Source organism: Musa acuminata, chromosome BXJ2-7 (genome assembly GCF_036884655.1).
Source record: "Musa acuminata AAA Group cultivar baxijiao chromosome BXJ2-7, Cavendish_Baxijiao_AAA, whole genome shotgun sequence".
NCBI classification, from domain to species: Eukaryota; Viridiplantae; Streptophyta; class Magnoliopsida; order Zingiberales; family Musaceae; genus Musa; species Musa acuminata.
This window is the reverse complement of record NC_088344.1, coordinates 37,750,288-37,770,067: the sequence shown is the minus strand read 5'-3', so window position 1 is coordinate 37,770,067 and position 19,780 is coordinate 37,750,288. Positions and strand designations below refer to the sequence as shown.

Below are 19,780 nucleotides of genomic sequence, written 5' to 3'. Positions count from 1 at the left end.
AGTCCTTTACCATCACCGATGATGATATCTTCATTGCCGCCATAGGGATTGTGAAGAGACAAATTCTGAAGATCAGCGGTGATGTGATGAGAGGCACCAGAGTCAACAATCCAGTTGGACTGGCTAGGTGTCGGAGTAGTTAGGAGATTTGCCTGTGGCCAGTGTGACGGAGTAGGGAGGCGGAGACGAGACCGGCAAACTTTAGCGGAATGGCCGACTTTGTCACACAGTTGGCAAACGACCCGTCTCTGATGGCTCGGTAGGGCAGGACGCCAAGACGGATGATGGCTGGAGTCGCCACTTTGCGAGAAGGGATGACTAGGAGGATAGGAGGGGTGTTGCATGGAACTCACAGAATCAAGAGGCGTAGTGGCCAAACCTTGGGTGATGTTCGGTGAGTACCAAGTGTTCTTCCGTTTAGACTTGTGACTGACTTGAGCTGTGACAGTTGATCCAGGCAGTTTGTCCGCACGCTTCAAAGACATCTCGTAGTCAGTCAACTTATCATAGAGATCTTCAAAAGAGATTGGCGAGTCGCGTGCCCGAATTGCAGCAGCCAATTCTTTGTAGTCGGTGTCGAGACCATTGAGGGTATGAATGACAACCTCTTCATCACATAGAAAATGACATATCAAGGCCAAGTCATCGATGATAACCTTGATAAGTTGTAAATAATCAGAGATAGTACTTCCCTCTTGTTTTGTCTCCATAAGCTTGGATAGAAGACTGAGCTTGCGAGTACGCGAATGATTTGCCAGGGTGGTTTGCAGTTTAGACCATGCATCGGCAGCTGTCACACATGAAGATATCAAGGGAGCAATGGATCCAGCAACTGAAGCTTGAATGGCTTGGAGAATGAGACGATCTTGACGTAGCCACAGTTTGTGAGCTGGATTGGGTACTGGATTAGGATCACCGGGGATGTTGAGCATGGCCGGAGGACAATTGAAAGAACCATCAATGTAACCTAACAAATCATATCCAAATAAAAGATTAGAGAATTGAGCTCGCCAGGACGCATAGTTGCCACCCTTTGATAACTTAAAGGGGATTAGCGTGGCAGCATTGATGGAGATAAGCCCTGTAGAAGAACAAGAAGTGGGAGTCCCTACAGGAACTGAAACATCAGAAGAAGTGAACGAAGACATTTTCCTTCTTTTTTTTTTTCCTTTTTTTTTTTTTTTTTTTTTTTTTTGGAAGAAGGCAGCGAACCTTGTGTGATACTCAGGTCACACAAGGTGGAGAATGAGGGAGGGGGCTGCTGCTATGGATTGCTTGCTGTAGCAGATTGAGCAATCTACAACAGTGCCAAAAGCTGCCGGCAGCTGCTGTGGATTGCTGCTTGCTGCTGCAGATTGTAGGGACTGCAGTTCGCCGGGAGATGGCTGCAAAAACTGCAGCGGTACTCGAGACTACAGTTCGCTGCTGTGGATTGCTGCTTGCTGCAGCAGATTGTAGAGGCTGCAGTTCGCCGGAAGATGGCTGCGAAAACTACAGCCGTACTCAAGACTGCGGTTCGCCGGAAAATGACCGCAAAAATCTGCAGCAGTACTCAAGGAAACTGCAGTGAGAGAAATCTGTAGCAATTAGGTGTATAGAAAAAAAGCGGCAATGAAAGCTGCTGCGATAGAGGAAGGAAGATGCAGCGGTTGCGGCTGCTGCTGGCCGGGAAGTGGCTGCGACAGCGAAGGAGGAAGACGCGAGAAAGACACCGTCGTTCGCCGTTCGTTGCTATTGAGGAGGAAGACACCGCCGTTGAGGAGGCGCCGTTGTGTAGAGGGAAACGGCAGCGAAAGCTGCTGCGGTAGAGGAAGATGCAGCAGTTGCGACAGCTACTGGCCGGAGAAGTGCAGGAGGCGGCTTATGTCTTCTCTGGTGCTGCCCAACGTGGGGCTGAAGGACCACGTTGTCCTTCCGACGAAGAAGAAGGAAGAGGGAGCAAGGCCGGCGAAGAAAAGCAAGACCGGTTAGCACTGGCTCTGAATCCGTGTCTTGGTGCTTCTTCAATGACTCCGCTTGATGCAGCGTGCTACTGTGGCCGCTTGGCTAACACATGGCGATGCTGCTGTCGCCAAGAGGAGCCTGCTCTGATACCATGTTAAAATAAAGAGATAAATGAGTTGTAGAAGAAGAAGTTGAATGTTATTGACATATCCTCCGTCTTTATATACAGGTTAAAAGGAGAAGTTTCCTCAACGGGTTAGAGGATTTCCCTCAACAGAGTAGAGAGATTTCCTCAACAGTTAGGGAAATCTCATCTACTTATCAGTTTCCACATGCAGCGATGGTACAAAAACCTTAGGAAATGTTCATGCTGAAGCCTTAGCTCCACGTAGCATAATGGTACGTAGAGGCCAAATATCTAATTCCCCATGGTCCAATCCAACTGGATTTGTGATGATGTGAAGAAAGTGGAATGATTGATGTGAACCATATTGCCATGACTGCAGCTAATCTATTATGATGAATGAGTTATTGGATTAAAGAACGGGTCACATCGTGCATCTTCTTTACAGAGTGCACCGTGCATCATGCTAAGTGGACGAAATGTCATGTCAAACATTTGCCAGATCAGTGACCTTTCAAGTTACGTAGCATCAACTTTCCAGTCTGAGTCTCTTTGTCTTCAATCCTTGCATGAGAGCCAACCTTCCTGTGTTTAATTTGGTTTCTCTAAACGATGTTATGGATAATTTGCTCAACCATGTATATGGACACTGCCACTTCGGGACTACTCCCATCGACATGATTTGACGTGGGACGAAGAAGAGAATCTCTCTCTCTCTCTCTCTCTCTCTCTCTGTTAGCAAAGAAACCTCCGTACTCTATAGTCTTCTTTAATCACACCCTTAGATGCATGTGTTGGGAATCAATTACCGGAGGGCTGCTGGCTTTATCCAAACATCCTCTTCATCAGCCACTGCTTCTCCTACAGCACAAGCAGTTGCAGCTGCTTCTCCTACTGGTTCAATAGGAAAGGCAGCTGCTGGCTAAACCTCTTCTTCGTTATCCCATTATGCATCTCTAGATAACAATGGAACTAATAGCTCAAATGAACAATGTGGGCGACAGAATTAGTCTATTATATGGTAAAAAGACAAGGCAAAACCTTATTTTTATTAGACGTATAAATCAATACGTTGCGGCTTGTAATTAATACTAATTAAACTAATGTAGAAGGGAGAAGATGTGGCAGATCCCGACTTTGATTTGATTTTATCTTTTGGCCGTCAAGGTTCCAATAGATCATTTACATATACATATATATATATATATATGCAGAATAAAGCTCTCGGATGCTTGACTGAGTACTCCTTATTAGGACCATAGAAATGTTAATTATGACTCTGCTTCATCCATCTGTTCAAACTTTCAGATGATTTGATCTTCCAATGAACAATAAAATCTTAAGAGAAGGCGGAGATTATCGAAAGAGAAGTTTTGTGGGTTAGAAGAGAGAAGAAACAAGGTGGTCTATCTGACGTACCTCATGTCAATTTGTTTCCTTGTTCAAAATTGATGTCCAATATTTCCAGATTTTATTTCTGCTAATTCGAATATTAGTGCAAGATACCTTTGTGACAGCACACATTGGTAAAGGGCATGATCTCATATATTTTGATTTTGTTCGTACGAGCTATATGTACGTATACTATATGAGGCGGCATGCATGCATGCATGTAGTATATTATCACAAATGACTGTTAATTTCCGTGAACCAACCATTTACAGTGTGCAGGTTGCCATGTTCTCCAGATTGAGGATACGTTTCAACCTTACCCTTCTCCCACAGGCAACCTAAATCATTGCCGCTACCGTTTTCTGGTGTGCCTTCTCTTCCCCAGCCATGTTTTGAAGGGGACAACGAGAGACCCCGATGAAGCAGCAGCTTTCTTCCCTTTCATCTTCTCTCAGCAGCTCTCCGAACGCCTTTCTCCTCTCGCACCCCATCCAACAGGTTGATGTAGTTCAGGGTGCTTGGACTCATAGATCCGGAGGTGAATCTTTCAAGAGACCCTGAAAAAAGATCACTGTGCGAAGATAATGCACAGTGATCGCTAAAGCAAGCGCTAAGGCAACAAACTCACAGTGCCTGATCGATTACTGAAACAGCCATAGCCGAGGATGGAGGCGAAGTACTTCAGCAGTGAGGGAAGGCCACCGTGCATCCATCAATTACTGCGGCTGATCTCCACCTGGAATATGGGATCATCATCGACCTACACCATGGCTGTCCCATAAAAGTTGTTGTTTTATAGTGGTCCTCATCAACAAATAAATATATTTCTTTTTTTTCATTCTTAGATTACATAAATATAAAATAATTAAAATCTAATTAATGATAGATATCACACTCATCTTGACTTTGTAAGCACTCTGCATTTTAAATTGGGTTTGATATCATTCGATTTGATGGATAACTAAGTCACTAATTTAATAAATCGAAATTACTTACTCAAAATGCTTATGTCCAAAATAATAATTGTATATACCTAATCCTTATAAACTAATTTAGAGCTTCTTTTGATTCCGACATGGAACTATCATTAGCAATTTTATTTTTTTCATTCTAATTACACCAGTTTACACACATGCTCAAGTATGATGATTTCCTCATGAGATTACTATTTATGATCCTATTTTATTTTTTTAATATTTTTAAACTATCTCTTTACAAATAGACGTAAATTCTCTCCACTTTGTCTTCCTTGTTTTTTTTTCTTCCTCCTCCCTCGATGGATTGATGAGCAAGGTTAGATGGCGTTGAACGGTAGCGACGAGTAATATCAATAGGGGATTGTGAGATAAAATTAATAATATTAGGACTATAAATAATAATAATAATAATAATATTTATTATTTTTTAAAAAGATTGTCAATAGTAGAGAGAGAGAGAGAGAGAGAGCTGTGAATAGTAAACTTTAGGTTTTTAAAAGAAATCTTTATTGCATTCCTTTACAGATCCAATGATGGTCAAATCTGTCTTACTTCATGTCGGTATCTCTTTCTTCAAATACATGAGAAATTTGGAGATCATAGAAAATCGAAATAGATTAAAAAGGACAAGGAGCTGAACAATCATCTAATTTTCGGGAACACCAATATTGGTTCTTTGGTTTATGAACAAATAATAGGAACCATATCATACACCACACACAAAATTAATTAAGATCATGTCAAAAATCCAAGAAGAAGAAGAAGAAGAAGAAAAAAAGGAGGGACTGTGTTCTTGACATGTGAAATTTCCATTTTTCGCATCTGCTTCCATCTTATATTGGACTTGGATCAATCGAGACAATGTTCTGAACCAAATCCGGTCCGACCATCACTCAACGCTACAAAGTTTCCTGCTATAGGTTCGACCAAGAAATCTAATAGGTTAGGTCGGACCAGAATGATGGGTCGAGACAAAATTTTACATCGAATTTACGTGTCATGTCAGATTAATTCCCAGTCGCACTCCGATCAAACAAGATTAATTGCCAAAAATATATAATTTTTAAGTTGCAAGGGAAAAAAAAATAAAAGAAAAGAATTTAATCTCTAATTCACATGAAATCATATTATTACTTTGTAAAAATATTTAAATTTGAGTTAAATTGATCGTATAAAGTTTGAACATCATGAATTATAATATAAAAATTAAACATATTAAATTGTGAACCCAATACTGAATGTATATAACCTTTAGAGTATCTAAAAGAAGATTGGAAGTAGGTAAAATTTTAAATTAATTTATAATGAAGTAATGAGTCCATTCTCATTAATTTGGATATAAAAATTTAGAATCAGTTAGTTATCTTATTAGGTTAAATGGTAACAAAATTAATTTAATTTTAGGTCGGGGTTTATTGTTACAGCTTATGAGTTTTACGATTGCTCAAAATAATATTATTATTTTTTAAATTTGACTCTTTCTCTTATTATGTTAAAAATTACTACTCGTGATGATGATGCTTATATCATTTTTTTTCTTAATTATGTGTATCTTAACAAGAAAGATGATGACTATTGTGAAATAAAATTATCTTAGAGGGAGGGTCATTGTTTGATTTTTGAAGATGATATTTAATTGTGTTCACGCTGACGTAGATACGATCATTTTCTTTCGTCAATATAAATTTTTAATTTTTTTAATTAAAAAAAATGTATGATGATTTAATAGATCTGAAACAGTATTTTAAATATTTAAAATTTAATGGATCAATCATCAAATCATATCGATTCCTTAGTACGAGAAGTCTATTGATAGCTGGTTTGTTAAGTTGATCACATGAACTCTACTCTCACTTTGCAGCTAAGATTTCAAATTTCGTATGCAGACACGTCGTCGCTTTGCAACCTCAAAAGCGATGATGTGGACACCACACACAGAGGGGGAGGATTGACGAACACAAAAGGAAGAAGCGACGGGGACAGCAGGCAGAGTGCAAAAGCCACCCACAGCACTTTTAGTCCGCCTTTAGAGAAGGAGCAGCAGCATCAAATATAAGTGGCAGTGATGGTGGGCACTCAGATAACTCAACTCAGTTGGTGCCCATCCATTTCCTCTCTCTGTCTCTCCTCCACTCCCGTCGCGGCTTCGCCACCAAACTTTAGAGATGCATGGCGTCATGGGAAACCGAGTAGGTTACATACCCGAGGCAGTTTCATCCCCATGCCGTGAATGCAACGCTGGGCCAGCTTACATTGTTTTACTACCGAGTTTAGTTTGATGAAGATTACTGCTCGTTTTGTAAATGCAATGATCACAACTTGTCTCATTCATACTAGCAATATTTAGTGCAGTATTCCTTTGTCATCTTCCCCACAATATATAGATTGCTGTCCGGCTAGGGTTAGGGCGTCTGTTTACTACAGATTTTTCATGCATGTGTGAGCATCGGAAGAGACGAATACTTTCACGTCTACTGCTTAGGAAATTGACCTGAAGAAAGAAAACCAGATTCATAGTCACTCGACATGGTCTAAGAAAAAATCTTCACCCGAGAATAAAGAGAGACTGCTACCAGCAGTGAGCTCTTTCGCTGATAGGTACGTACGTACGTACGTACCTACTGGTTCGTGGGAGAATAGCAGCAGACGTATGGAGAAGCAAAAGACAGTGCAACAGGAGAACGAAGGCGTGTGGAGACGAACACGATACGCTTTAGGGGAATCTCGCGAGCATTAATCAATCCGTGGCCACCTTACTCGCCATTGAAGTGAGTCTAGGCTTTGCCAGCTCGATGAGCACAGGAGGGAAAGCTCTTTAAGTCCATTCATGAAAGATGGAGGACTTGACTGAACTCACACACATAATGCAATGCGATGCAGCAGCTTCTGAAATAGACAAAATGTCATATCACATATCATCCACTTTGCATCTTTCCCATCATCATGTCTTCAACTTTATTCCCGACTCATAGCTTCCTGTTTTCCCCCAATACTTCATGCCTAGGGTTTAGGCTTACTGCAACATCCAGTTCTGCTGACAGCCATTACTTCCAAAAAGCCTAAATTACGTGCAAATCCTGTAATATGAAAAGCCTGTAGAATCGTCATAGTCAAGGTTATATTATTGGATGATCCCTGGCCAGCCAGCCAGCCTCAACAGTACAAGTTTGCTGTAGAAAACACCCCAACCCCAATGTGTTTGCCATAAGTTTTATCCTCTCGATGTGATAGAAATTAATATTGTCATCATAGACTATTCTCATATAAGAGTTACGGTTTGTGGTGATAGACTGGTTGTGAATCCTTAAGCTGAGGTTTTGTATGGGCTGCAGTGTTCTAAAATAATAAGATATGAATTGTATCTTGTGATGGTCACAATCGACTTTGAAGCATCATTCTTTGAAGGTGTTGACACTCACATGGTTCTAAGATTAAGCCTGAAAATTATATATTAGTATAGTTACATACAAATTATTATTACAATTTTTTGTATCATTATTTGACCATTTCATCTTTTCTATGATATTATAATTTTCTTTTTAGTTTCGTCAAAATTCTATCGAAGCAATTTACTTATAAAAATGACTTGTAGTCGGAGTCAAAAGTAAGTGGATTTTTATCTATTTTACATAAAATTATTTTAATGATGATAAAAATTGATGAACAAAATTAAGAGGACTAATGAATCATAACATTGTATAGGCGAGAGAATAGGATCTATATAGAATCAAATTAAAATTTATTTAATATTAAAACTCGTTTTTATTTGTTGATAATATAACCTTAATAGTAACCATAACTTGAACGAGCTCGGTCGTAGAACAAAGATCATCAAAGGTCAAAACTAACCTATATATCATAAAGAAAGGGTGGATGTCTTGTGATTTGAGTGATGTGTTATAAAAGGGGATTAAGGGTGGGGGGAAAAAAAGACCATGGAATCGGTATGGTTTGAGTTGGCGTCGCCAAGTTCCAAGGCACATGGAAGTGTTGTGTGTGACATCTCGGTCCCACACCGGAAATCTTGCAGCGTCGTAACAACGCGCGTCCCAACAAAGAACAAAGGAACAGTGTGTCTTCGTTTGTCATGGGGACGGCTTGGCTTCCACCTCATGTGACCTGATCGAACGCCATCAATAATAATGATCACGAACCAGAGAGCAAGCACCAATCTATGTAACGCGGAGAGAGAGAGAGAGAGATGGGTTCACTCATCCGGAGTACGGCGCCACTGCAGCAGCGAGCAACCAACGCCCACAGACGCATGTGGTGCGACCTTGCTCCCTTTCTCCCTTTCTCCCTACCCTCCTCTGCCGCAGCTGTTGCATTATTCTTGGTGTTTGGGTAATGATCTGCTTTGCTTTGAGTTACATCGCTCGCTCTCTACCGCCACTGCAAAGCTAAATACCGTCTACATGATTTGACGTGGGACAAGCATTCCACCACACTTTCACAGTTGCACTTGCATGCCTTTCTCTCTCTCTCTCTCTCTCTCTCTCGTGGTGTGCCCATCTCTCTGGGTCCTTTCGCTCGTCTTCTATCGTCTCCCTTGGGTTGATAAAGAAAGCTGCCCTAGGGTTTCTCCTCGCATCTTTCTCCTCTCCTCTCCTTTTCCCTGTTGCCCCTTCTTCCTTTCTATTTTCTTTCTAGTTTCATCGCCCTTGTTGATCCCCCTCTCGGCGGAGGATGGAGGAATTTTCTCAGCTGGGAGGCAATCTCTGGGGAGGGTTGATGTGTTCCACATCTCCTGCGGCAAAATCTTCAGGCGATACGGGTGCGGTCGCCATGGTTGCACCTCCCTCGGGAGGTGCGTCTGTGTTTGACAAAGGTCACGGCTGCATCCCCAACCCTCTCCTCCTCGGCAGCGGTGGCAATCAGAACTCCCATCTCCTAGCCAAACACGAGGGGGCCTCCTCCTCCCACTTCCCTCCGTGCGACGTGGATGCCATCAAAGCCAAGATCATCTCCCACCCTCAGTACTCCAGCCTCCTCGCTGCTTATATCGACTGCCAAAAGGCACCACCTCCCCATCCACACCATGCTTGAACCCTCACAACCTTCTGCTGATAGCACCCTTCCTTACCGTTCGCAGGTGGGGGCTCCCCCTGAGGTTGTAGACCGCCTCTCCGCCGTGGCTCAGGAGTTGGAAATGAGACAGCGCGCGAGTTTGATCTGCCGAGACGCTCCTACGGATCCCGAGCTCGACCAGTTCATGGTGCCTTGCTTCCTATGCATGATCTTTTGCTATGCAATGACTTCTTTCCTCCTGTAATGTATGTTTCTTGGCGAGTTGTTTCAGGAGGCATACCATGAGATGCTGGTCAAGTACAGGGAAGAGCTAACGAGGCCATTGCAAGAGGCCATGGAGTTTCTCCGAAGGGTGGAGGCTCAGCTCAACTCCCTGTCTCTCACCGACGGCTCCCTTCGCATCTTGTCCGCTGGTAGGGCAAACACCTCTTTCACATTTTGCTTGGTTCCTCCAACACTATGATCGCACACGACAAGCTTTTGCCCAAGTAAGGAAGCCACGAGATAGAGATACAAACCTTGGGGCTTGGTTGATTTTGGTCCTCATCCATTTCTCGTCATGGAAAAGAGGAGGGAGAAGCAGCAGCCATGAGGCCTCGAACTAACTATAGATTTCAAGAGTGCGCAGAGCCGAGGTGTGCATTCCTGCCGTATGTCAGAAGGCCAAGTACGTGCATCTTTACGAGGAGAATCCCCTCTTTCACGCAAAGCTGGAACCCAAAGATCTTCCATGGCTTCCATCATAAAATTATTAGTTAATCCACCCTTTTTATTAATTATCACTCGGCCATTTGTTCCGTGAGTCATCTGCATCTTCATCTTAATCAGCTAAGATCTCTACCTAGCTCGCTATTTCTTGACGATCAACGCTTTTCAGTTCCCTATATTAAACTAATGTGTTACGAGCTATTCCCAAAAGATATATAGTTTAATACGCTACCTTTTCAGGGTTTGCGAGAGGGAAGAAGGGCTCGGCTCTGTCTTTGTTTATTTTCACGAGGCTTCGGTACTGTGGCCATCTCAGAGTTCTCTGTCAGTTGTTACTGCTTAAGCGATCTCATTCCGGTTTAACGGATCTCTGCTACGTGACTCCTGAACTAGAACATGATGTGAGTACATAGGGACAGGGTTGATAAGCAGACCCGAGACTGGTGCTTCCGCAAAGCCAGCTTTTTTGAGGCTTGACGCGAGGGTGTTCCTTCTTAGGGTTCCGAGGAGAACAACATTGACTCCCTCCCTATACCTCCTCGAGAATAATCGCTTCATCATTCCCCTTGTTCTTGATTATATTTTATTGGAACCGTCTTCTCCGTCTCCTTGAGCTCTTTCCCACTCCAGAGCAATCCATGATGATGTTCTGCATGGAATAGCGAGCATAGGATGCTTGTTTTACCGATTTTCCAGGTTTTATTTCTTCTGCCGGTATTCTCTGCTACCTTTTCCTCCTCAGGATTCTGCCCTAAGATGGAGCGACAGCACATTGTCGTAGTAAAGTAGATTGTCTTTACAGAAGACACAGTAGAGTAGATAATGTTGCAGAAACATCTTAGGTTCATCTCGCTCTTTGTCCAGAAGCAGAGTTCGGTACTTGGTTCTAAGAATAGATATGTTAGCCGTCTTTGGTGCTTTTCTATTTGACTCGGCATATGAACGGGGTATAGTTTTTTTAGCTGAGAAGATTTGGGAGCAATTGTAGGTCGATGCCAACATGAAACCAAGTACATGGCTCTTTTCGACAAGATAATATGTGCATTTAGCGTATCTATCTTTAATTGGCTAGTCAAATGCCGGTGGATGGTGATCAGTAGTCAAAATGTGGACTCTTTGACCTCATTTTGACAAGATAATAAAATATATGCATCAAGGAGTTTGTGTCTAACTTTTCTACTACCAATTGAAGGTTGAACATTATTCCTCTTGTTCCTGCACCTCATGTTCGCATGATGCATGTTTCTCCAAAAATTGAGATTCGATTTCTTTTTTTTGTTTTCTATATTTAGAGAATTAAATTGAGACGCCGTTCAGGTTCTCTTTCAAAAATTGTACTTGTTTTTTGTCAAACATAATTCGGGAATGATGATATCCAATCTAAAGTCTTAGATTCATGGAGGCTGGTGCAGTGAGCGATGACTGGTTGCACAATGAACATGCTATCTTTTTTTGTTTGAGTAGCATTAACAATTATCTTTCTTTCCATGAATTTATGGCATTTGCAATCAATACTTGTTTAAAGTCTATTGTTGACATGGCTTCTTATTCTCTGTTACAGCAACATGAGAACTATATACTTTCCATGAAATAACCTACACCTCAGGATTTATGCTTGATTTTTAAGTAAATTTATAAAATGTTTGGCCTTCTAATAATGAAATAGTAAATATATATATATATATAATCATAGTAGCAATATTTTCATCATTTCATAGATGAGAATTTCAAGTCATGGTCGGGTTGCAATATGCTTTTACCATGTTGTTCTACTGCTAAGTGGTTTTTGCTCATGATATTCCTCTTTTTTTTTTTTTTCTTCTTGTTACCAGTAACACTGAATTATGGACCGAAATCTTCTCTTCGTATCGTTGCGATCATCCTACAGAGTTTCTATGATGTCATCTTTCTTGTTACTAGTAACACTGGGTTATAGACTGAAATCTTAGGTTTGTATCGTTGCGATCATCCTTTCTGATGTCATCTTTCTTGTTACCAGTAACACTGGGTTATAGACTGAAATCTTATATTCGTATCGTTGCGATCATCCTATATGATGTCATCTTTCTTGTTACCAGTAACACTTACTGGGTGAAAGACTGAAATCTTATGTTCATATCGTTGCGATCATCCTATATGATGTCATATTTCTTGTTAACAATAGAACTGGGTTATAGACTGAAATCTTATATTCATATCGTTGCAATCATCCTAGAGCGTGTTTTTATGATCTCATCTTTCAACGATTAGCGTCTTGTACAAATCTGTTTATGAGGATGTTGGATTTCTTTTCTTGCCAATTTGGTACTCCTGTCATGTGTGATCTCAAAGAAATTCTTTTCTGAGCTAAAAATGTAACTAAGATGTATTAACGAGTCATCCACAAATATGTCAAGGTGTATCACTCTTGGTTTTCTTTCTTTTTTATTTGCTTTTACTCTCTGACTATTAATGTTTAAGTATAAGAATTGTGCATTACGAAATCATGAATCCGCAGTGAAGTCACTCCGATCGAATCAGATTTATTTGCAATTTATATTCGGTAATCATGCAGATGACAAGTTTGGGGTTTGTTCATCGGAAGACGACCAAGATGGGAGTGGGGGAGAAACTGAACTCCCCGAGCTCGATGCATCTGCCGAGGACCGAGAGCTGAAGCACCAACTTCTGAGGAAGTACAGCGGTTATTTGAGCAGCCTCAGGCAAGAGCTTTCCAAGAAGAAGAAAAAGGGGAAACTCCCAAAGGATGCCCGACAACAGTTGCTCAACTGGTGGGAGCTGCATTACAAGTGGCCTTATCCTTCCGTAAGTGCCTAAGCCTTTCGTGCTTTCTGCGCATCCGATAAAAACTGTTGCATTAGCAGCTTCCATATGCGATACTCGAACAGGATTTAGATTTAGCACTTGCGAGCATGACTTTATGCGCATCCGATAAAATCTTGTACATCTGTGGCATGAGCAATGGACTTTAACAGGAGACTCAGAAGGTGGCGCTAGCAGAATCTACCGGCCTTGATCTGAAGCAGATCAACAACTGGTTCATAAATCAAAGGAAGAGGCACTGGAAGCCATCGGAAGACATGCAGTTCGTCGTCATGGATGGCTACCATGCACCCAATGCTGCACTTTACATGGATGGACAGTACTTTATGGGCGACGGCTTGTATCGCCTGGGACCTTAGATCATGCATCTTCAAATGTTGCCACTGTGTTTTCTTGCTTGACCTATCGAGGGAGTATCTTATCATGGGAAAGGTACCAAGTCTGTTGTCTGTATTAATATATCTATACGATGCTCTTTAGCTTACTATTATGGCAAGAGAACTACTATGGTCATAATATTAAGTTGTAGCAGATGATGATGATTATTATTATTATTATGTGGTCTCTGACTATGACTGTTTGTTCCATTGAGATACTAGTATGCATAAAAATTATTGTGTTCGGATGATCGAGGCTGCGATATATTTCGAAATTTTATCATGGCCATAATCGAGAAAGATTAAATATGATAATTGTGGATTGAAGTGTCACAGGCATATATAATATGTAGACTCTATTTGCATCAAAAGGCAATAATTCTACTTTTGTGATTTTTAATGATAATTCAAGTAGTAATTTGCTTGGAGATTAGCAATTAGGAAATTGCAACATAATCAGGATGGTTGATTTGTCTTGGAATTTTAGTGTTACATGGGTTAGTAGTTCAATAAGACATTTTATTTTGGCTTTAACCATCTTTATTTAAGAGATTAATTTCACCCTTCTATGTTTCTTCTTCTTTTTCATGATATTTTCCCTTTGTTATTTGTGAATTTCATGTAACTTTTAATCCATAATTCTAATTCTATAGTTTGTTTTCATGACATGTTTTTCCATACATGATTTTATTTTATATTTTGTTCTTGTGACAGTAATGATGATTTAATAAATAATTAAAATTTTATTGGGAATGTCATATCTTTTAATGATAAAATAAGTGTGTCTTCGAAATTGAATTGATTTTTTATTGGAAGGTATCATTTCAGTCACTATAAATTCAGAACATACTCTTCTCTCCACCTATAGATCAGAATGCCATATTTTCATCGAATAAGTGCTTCTTCGAAATGAATATATATTAATTTTGAATTGATGTCATGTTGGATGCTACCATTTCTCTCACTATAAATTCAGAACCTACAGATCGGAATGTATGTCGCTTGATTCTCTCTTCATCCATAGATCGGAATATGATATTTTTCATTCGATAAAGGATGGAAGGATATGAACTAAAGTTTTAATTTTGTTAATTATATATATATATATATATATATATATATATATATATATATATATATATATATATATATAACTTATGACAACAGTAAGTCTCGATGATCAATGGGACTTGGGGCTGGTGATTGGTGTTCCTCCGTATCTTAAAAGGACCTCCTTAGATTCAAATCGCAGTAAATGTTGCGTCCGATAATTCAGTAACGAAGCAGCTAATGGTCGACCATCACGAAAGAGTTCATTGGCTTGGATTCGAAACCAACAATTCCAACACAGTGGAAGAGAGTTGAGATCTTCTCTGACCAAATCGAAAACCTACACTTGCTTTCTACCAAAGGCATCTCTTACTCACTACATACACAGTAGGAGTCAGTGAATGGATGGAGTGCAAAAAGAGATGGCTCTTTCTGTCTCCTTCACAGACGGGCACTAAATACATTGGAGGCGATCAAAGCCTTTCTTTTGAGGTGGCTCTCTGCCAGACCACCTACTTCTCTCCCTCTCAGATGGCAGAAGCCTCTCCCCCTCCCTTTACCCTCCTCACTGTTCTTCCTCCTCCTCCTTCTTCCTCATCGTCGTCGTCGTCTTCTTCTTCTTCTTCTGCCTCCATATTACTGACGTTGATGGCCGCTGTCGGTAGAGTTATTATCTTGGTGATCATTCTGGTAGCTGCTGTTGCCATGCGTTCAACTTTTGGCCGAGTGAGCGCCCTGTTGCCTTCTACCCGGCAGCCGATGCTTGTCCCTCCTTGCAATGATACTCTGGAAGAAAAGAGAATGGTCCCGACCGGTTCGAACCCCCTCCACAACAGGTAAACTTGCTTGTGGGGGCTGCCCGCAGGTGAATGCTTGTTGCATGGCGCCATAGAGGAAGAGTTGTTGTCTTTCTTTGTATGTTTGGAATGCTTTCAGAGACGAAATAAGCAGTAATTACATCGAGATTGTTGTGTGTTCTTTGTCAAACACATGAAGTTTTCAAGGCTATTCTATTTGATTGGATATTCATGCGTCGATTAGTCGTATACTGTTACCTAGGATAACATCATCGTTCGGCTCGAATGAATTAAGTACTTGTAATGGAGACATCATCATCGTTCAACCGGAATGAGGCACGACCTTGTTTTCGGTGCTGGCCAGCTATTTAGTCCATGCTGGTTTCCCCTCGGGCAAATATGTGGATGTTCTATCATTCATTCTACGCTTTCACCTAAGCTTCTATCGAGTTGTTAGCGTTAGGAATCATTTGTCTGCCAAAACTCGAGAGGGCAAGACAAGGAGTGGTCGAAGATAGTCGGTGCAGGCCCTGAGGATCTCGAGTGTTTGGGCAATTGGGATGTGAGTGCAAGGGGCGTTGATGTCTGTGTCTGATAAGGTTGGGAACAAGTGTGGAGAGCGAAGCCTTTTGTCGCTGAGGTAATGGGCATGAGAAATTATTACGATCGGTGGTTGTGCTGCTTTTGCTTTGTCGAAGCTTTTGATGGCTGTGTTGGCGAGAGGCAAAGCAGTCGATGGTTTCCGCGAGAGGAGGAAACTTTGTAGCAAAGCGTAGATTGATCGTCGGTAGTCATCGTGTTGAGAGCATGTGAAATAAGTATGAAGATGCCTGCAGAGTCATATTCTCGAAAACTGATCGATGGCTGAAGCTTCCATTTCCATAACCAAAGACACAAGTGTATTATATGCTTGAGATGTCACAAAAGCATGATGTTGTTGGGTCTGTCGAAGCCGTCTGCGTTTGCAGATTGGTGGACTCAGGAATTGTGTTAGGTAGAGTCGTTGAATGTTGAGTACAACAACATTTACTAGGAACTAAAATAATGCATTATTAATTTTTTTATTAATTTATAGAATCATGATAATTTTTTATTAATTAAAAAAATATTACTATATTTTTTTCTTCTTATTTTTATACTTGAGTATATAAAAAAATATTATAATGCATTAATCGTACGATGAACTAATGAATTGAATTCTTTTTCACCTTGTGTAAATTGTGGGAGATGGAGTTTACTACTATTTTAGTTATAATTTTATTTTTTACTATTATTATTATTTTGTTATTATCTCTCTGGACATTGATTTGATTGGTTGAGAAATCTATTGATCTCGACTCTGATTCTGGTTGATTACCCGATTCATTTGCTGAATACGTCTCCGATTTCCAGACCAGTTTGCTCTTCGATGTTATCATCAGATTCACCCGTTGCTGTACTTGAGGAAGGCTTCTCCTCTAGTTCGGCATGTTCAACGCCAGGTTCTATTTTCTGGAGAGCAGAAGATGCACGTTTGTTGACCTCATGAATGGCACTAATATTAGTTCCACTGGATGGATCTAACAGTGGAAACATCGTCAGCTCGGAAGCTTCTCTTTCGTGCAGCCCGTGTATGTTCTCCATTTTGATCTGCTTTGTGATCAGCACCTCCATGTTTGATCAGCATCTTCTTTCCTTCCCTGTTTGTTACAGAACCTGTCTCCACTGCGTGAGGGAGGAGGTGCTTCTTTTCCTCCGAAGCCTTCATCCGATCGTGAGACTACTTCATCTGGGAGAGCAGCCACATATCCGGAGAGCATTCTTGGCCCTGAGCGCTCCTTTGGCTCTATGGTTCCCACTGACCACCATCATCTGGCAAGCAGTACACGACGCGAATTCAAGCTTGGCACACTAAACATGCACCGTGCAGCATCAGCATCTCCATAGTGAGTAATATGAACGTGTGAGTCGGAAAGATGCAATTAACTTGTTGGTAAATGTGCAGAATTGGAAGAGACACCAACAACTCATCGAATTCCGCCGCCGCCGCCCTGAGACGACTGGTAAATCAACTGAACTCTGAATGAAGAGGCAAGTTTGATAAAAGTTGCTTCTGGAATCGAAATGAAAGCTTCGTTCGTAATCATTCGCAACTTTTACTTGGGAACTCATCTGAAGTAGCATAACGCCGCACCAATGCCTTCTCTCTTGATACCAAACTTTGTCATCATCAATTTGGGCTTTTTGTTCTTTCCATCCAATTAGGCATGAGAAAAAACGTTGACGGGTGATTCGTCCTTAGTGCACACACTCTGACCATGATGTGTCTTTCACCCCACGAGACTTGTCATATGCCCTTCTCATCGGATGACCTACTGCACGCCACATGGCTGTTTTAACGAGAGTAAAGGCAAGAGGAATACGTAAGCAGTAGATGATGGATGACCGGGTCATATAATAGCCACGCGGATGGCGTCGTCTGATCAACTAATCGATTGCCTATTGCATGACAAGTAGAACAGGTCATGTGTCTTCTATGGTGGGAGTCGCTCCTGCCTATTCTGCAAAGTCAGCCACCACTGTTGCCGATGCGCATTTAAGCGGCACTTAGCAGCTGCGAGGAGAAGTGGCTTTGTGTTTCTTTCTTGGAGTATATGATGAATACACATCAAATAAAAAAGGACTGAGGTGACTCTCTCTCTCTCTCTCTCTCTCTCTCTCTCTGTTTCTTTACCCTTGCGGCAAAGAATGGAAGGATTCCAAGCTCTTTTAAGTATTATTCACAATTCCGTCATCCGCGGTTGCCATGCTTCTGTGCTTCCTTTGTGCGGGGTCCAATCGTCACTTCACCACCTGCCGCCTCGGAGCGCGTCCACCCCATCGAATCGACCACGTCGTCGTAGCTCCACCCGCCGCGGAGCAGCCGCAGGGACAGCAGCTGCAGCTGCCGCGACACGCCCTCCCGGTCCCTCAGAACCGGCACCACCGAGTTCACGGCCGAGGAGGACCAGGCCCGGTCCCCGTCGTCCGACTCTGGTCCCGCCGCCACCATCTCCCTCACCTCCTCATCGCTCCACCCCCCTTCCGTCAGCCGACGCCTCGCCTCCCCTAGCCGCCGCTCCACCGTCGTCTCCCACGGCGAAACGCCGCGCTGCCGCTCCACTGTCGTCTCCCCTTCCGCCAGCTCCGTCCAAACTTCCACCCTCCTTGCGGACGTGGCCGCCCACGCGGGGGCCGGAACCCCCGCCGCCCACCCCCGCGGCCGCTCGCGCCGAAAGAAGTCCGGGAGGTCGAGCCCGGCGAGCCGGACGTGGCCGCCACGTACATAGAACACCGGGTTCCCCGCGAGGCTCGGGGCGGTCGACACGTAGTAGTGCCGGTAGACAGGGACGAGTGGCGGGGCCCGGTGCAGGGCATCCCTCGCGGCTGCGACGACCTGAGGGTCCCGGGGTCGCGGGCCCCAGGCCCGAGGCCAGAAGCTCCCCGCGGCGATCTCGTGGAGGAGACCGGCAACGGGGAGGTCAAGTAGGAGGCGGAGCTGCTGCGACGAGGCGGAGCGCCAGTTGGGGAAGCCGGGGCCGACGGGAAGGCCCTCGCAGAGGATGGAGCGGAGGTCGGGCGGAAAGTCGAAGCCGTAGGCGGATTCGACGGCGGCGAATTCAGCGTCGGAGAGGCCGGGGACGACAGGAACACCGGAGGAGCAGAGGTGGGCGACGACGGACTTGGCGTAGGCGGCGAAGGAAAAGCACACGCGGCCGCGGCGGGGCGTCGTCGAGCCATCGGCGGTCCTGTGGTCCGCCGTCGACATCCGAAGGAATTCGAGGAGGCAATTAGGTCGAAGAGGAGTCGAGTTAGCGGCAGTTGGAAGGAGAGTGGGGCGTCAAGATTTCCGCACGCGTGGCGACGAGAGCGATGGTGGAGAAGAAGAAAGCGCACAGGAAATCTCGGACTCCGTTACCGTGGACCGACTATCCGTTGGTTCGAGCCAACGACGACTTATGACTCGATCGACATCTCTCGCCTTATGTATATTTTGGTGACTCAATTAAGAGACCATTTGCACCCTTTAATTTTAGAAATTAATACCAAAAAAATTGAAATTTGTGGTCATAAAGTGACGCATTAAAGCAGATGTGATCATAAAAATCCTCAAGAAAAAGATTCAACAGCCTTGGAGAATAGTTAATGTGACTATAGATGTTATGCATCTATTTCAATAATTCAATGTACATAACTTCGTGCATGTATATATTGAGGAGAGGAATCGGCGAGCCAAATCAATTTTACGAAGATTAATATGTTTAATTTTGAAGTAATATATTTATATATTTATTTATTTCTCGTGGACATAATTGCCCTTCTCTCGTCACTCTAAATCAATAGTGTGCCGTGATCTCACGGCCGTTCACCTTCCTCATTCGAACTGTCAACATCTGGGAACCGCTACATCCGTCGCTTGGAAGCGATTCCAACTTCCCAATTACTGCAAGCGACCCTTTACATGCCGATTCGAGTTACCTAATGTGGTCGATTCTTTCCGGCAACCTAACCTAATGTGGTGGTGGTATATGGAAGTCACGA

General features: G+C 42.7%; 2 protein-coding genes across 2 annotated transcripts; one reads left to right on the top strand and one right to left on the bottom strand.

Annotated features, from left to right (window-relative positions):
• The first annotated feature begins 8,992 nt into the window (after nt 1-8,992).
• LOC135617987 (homeobox protein knotted-1-like 6) lies at nt 8,993-13,583 on the top strand. The gene is made up of 5 exons (XM_065118860.1): nt 8,993-9,453; nt 9,530-9,652; nt 9,737-9,878; nt 12,728-12,978; nt 13,149-13,583. Exons 1-5 carry the CDS (start codon nt 9,124-9,126, stop codon nt 13,353-13,355), a joined length of 1,053 nt encoding a protein of 350 aa, XP_064974932.1. The 5' UTR covers nt 8,993-9,123; the 3' UTR covers nt 13,356-13,583.
• A 4,231-nt stretch (nt 13,584-17,814) lies between these two features.
• On the bottom strand, nt 17,815-19,156 carry LOC135617988 (uncharacterized). The gene has a single exon (XM_065118861.1). The coding sequence runs from the start codon at nt 19,005-19,007 to the stop codon at nt 17,991-17,993; it is 1,017 nt and encodes a 338-aa protein (XP_064974933.1). The 5' UTR covers nt 19,008-19,156; the 3' UTR covers nt 17,815-17,990.
• Nucleotides 19,157-19,780: the final 624 nt, after the last annotated feature.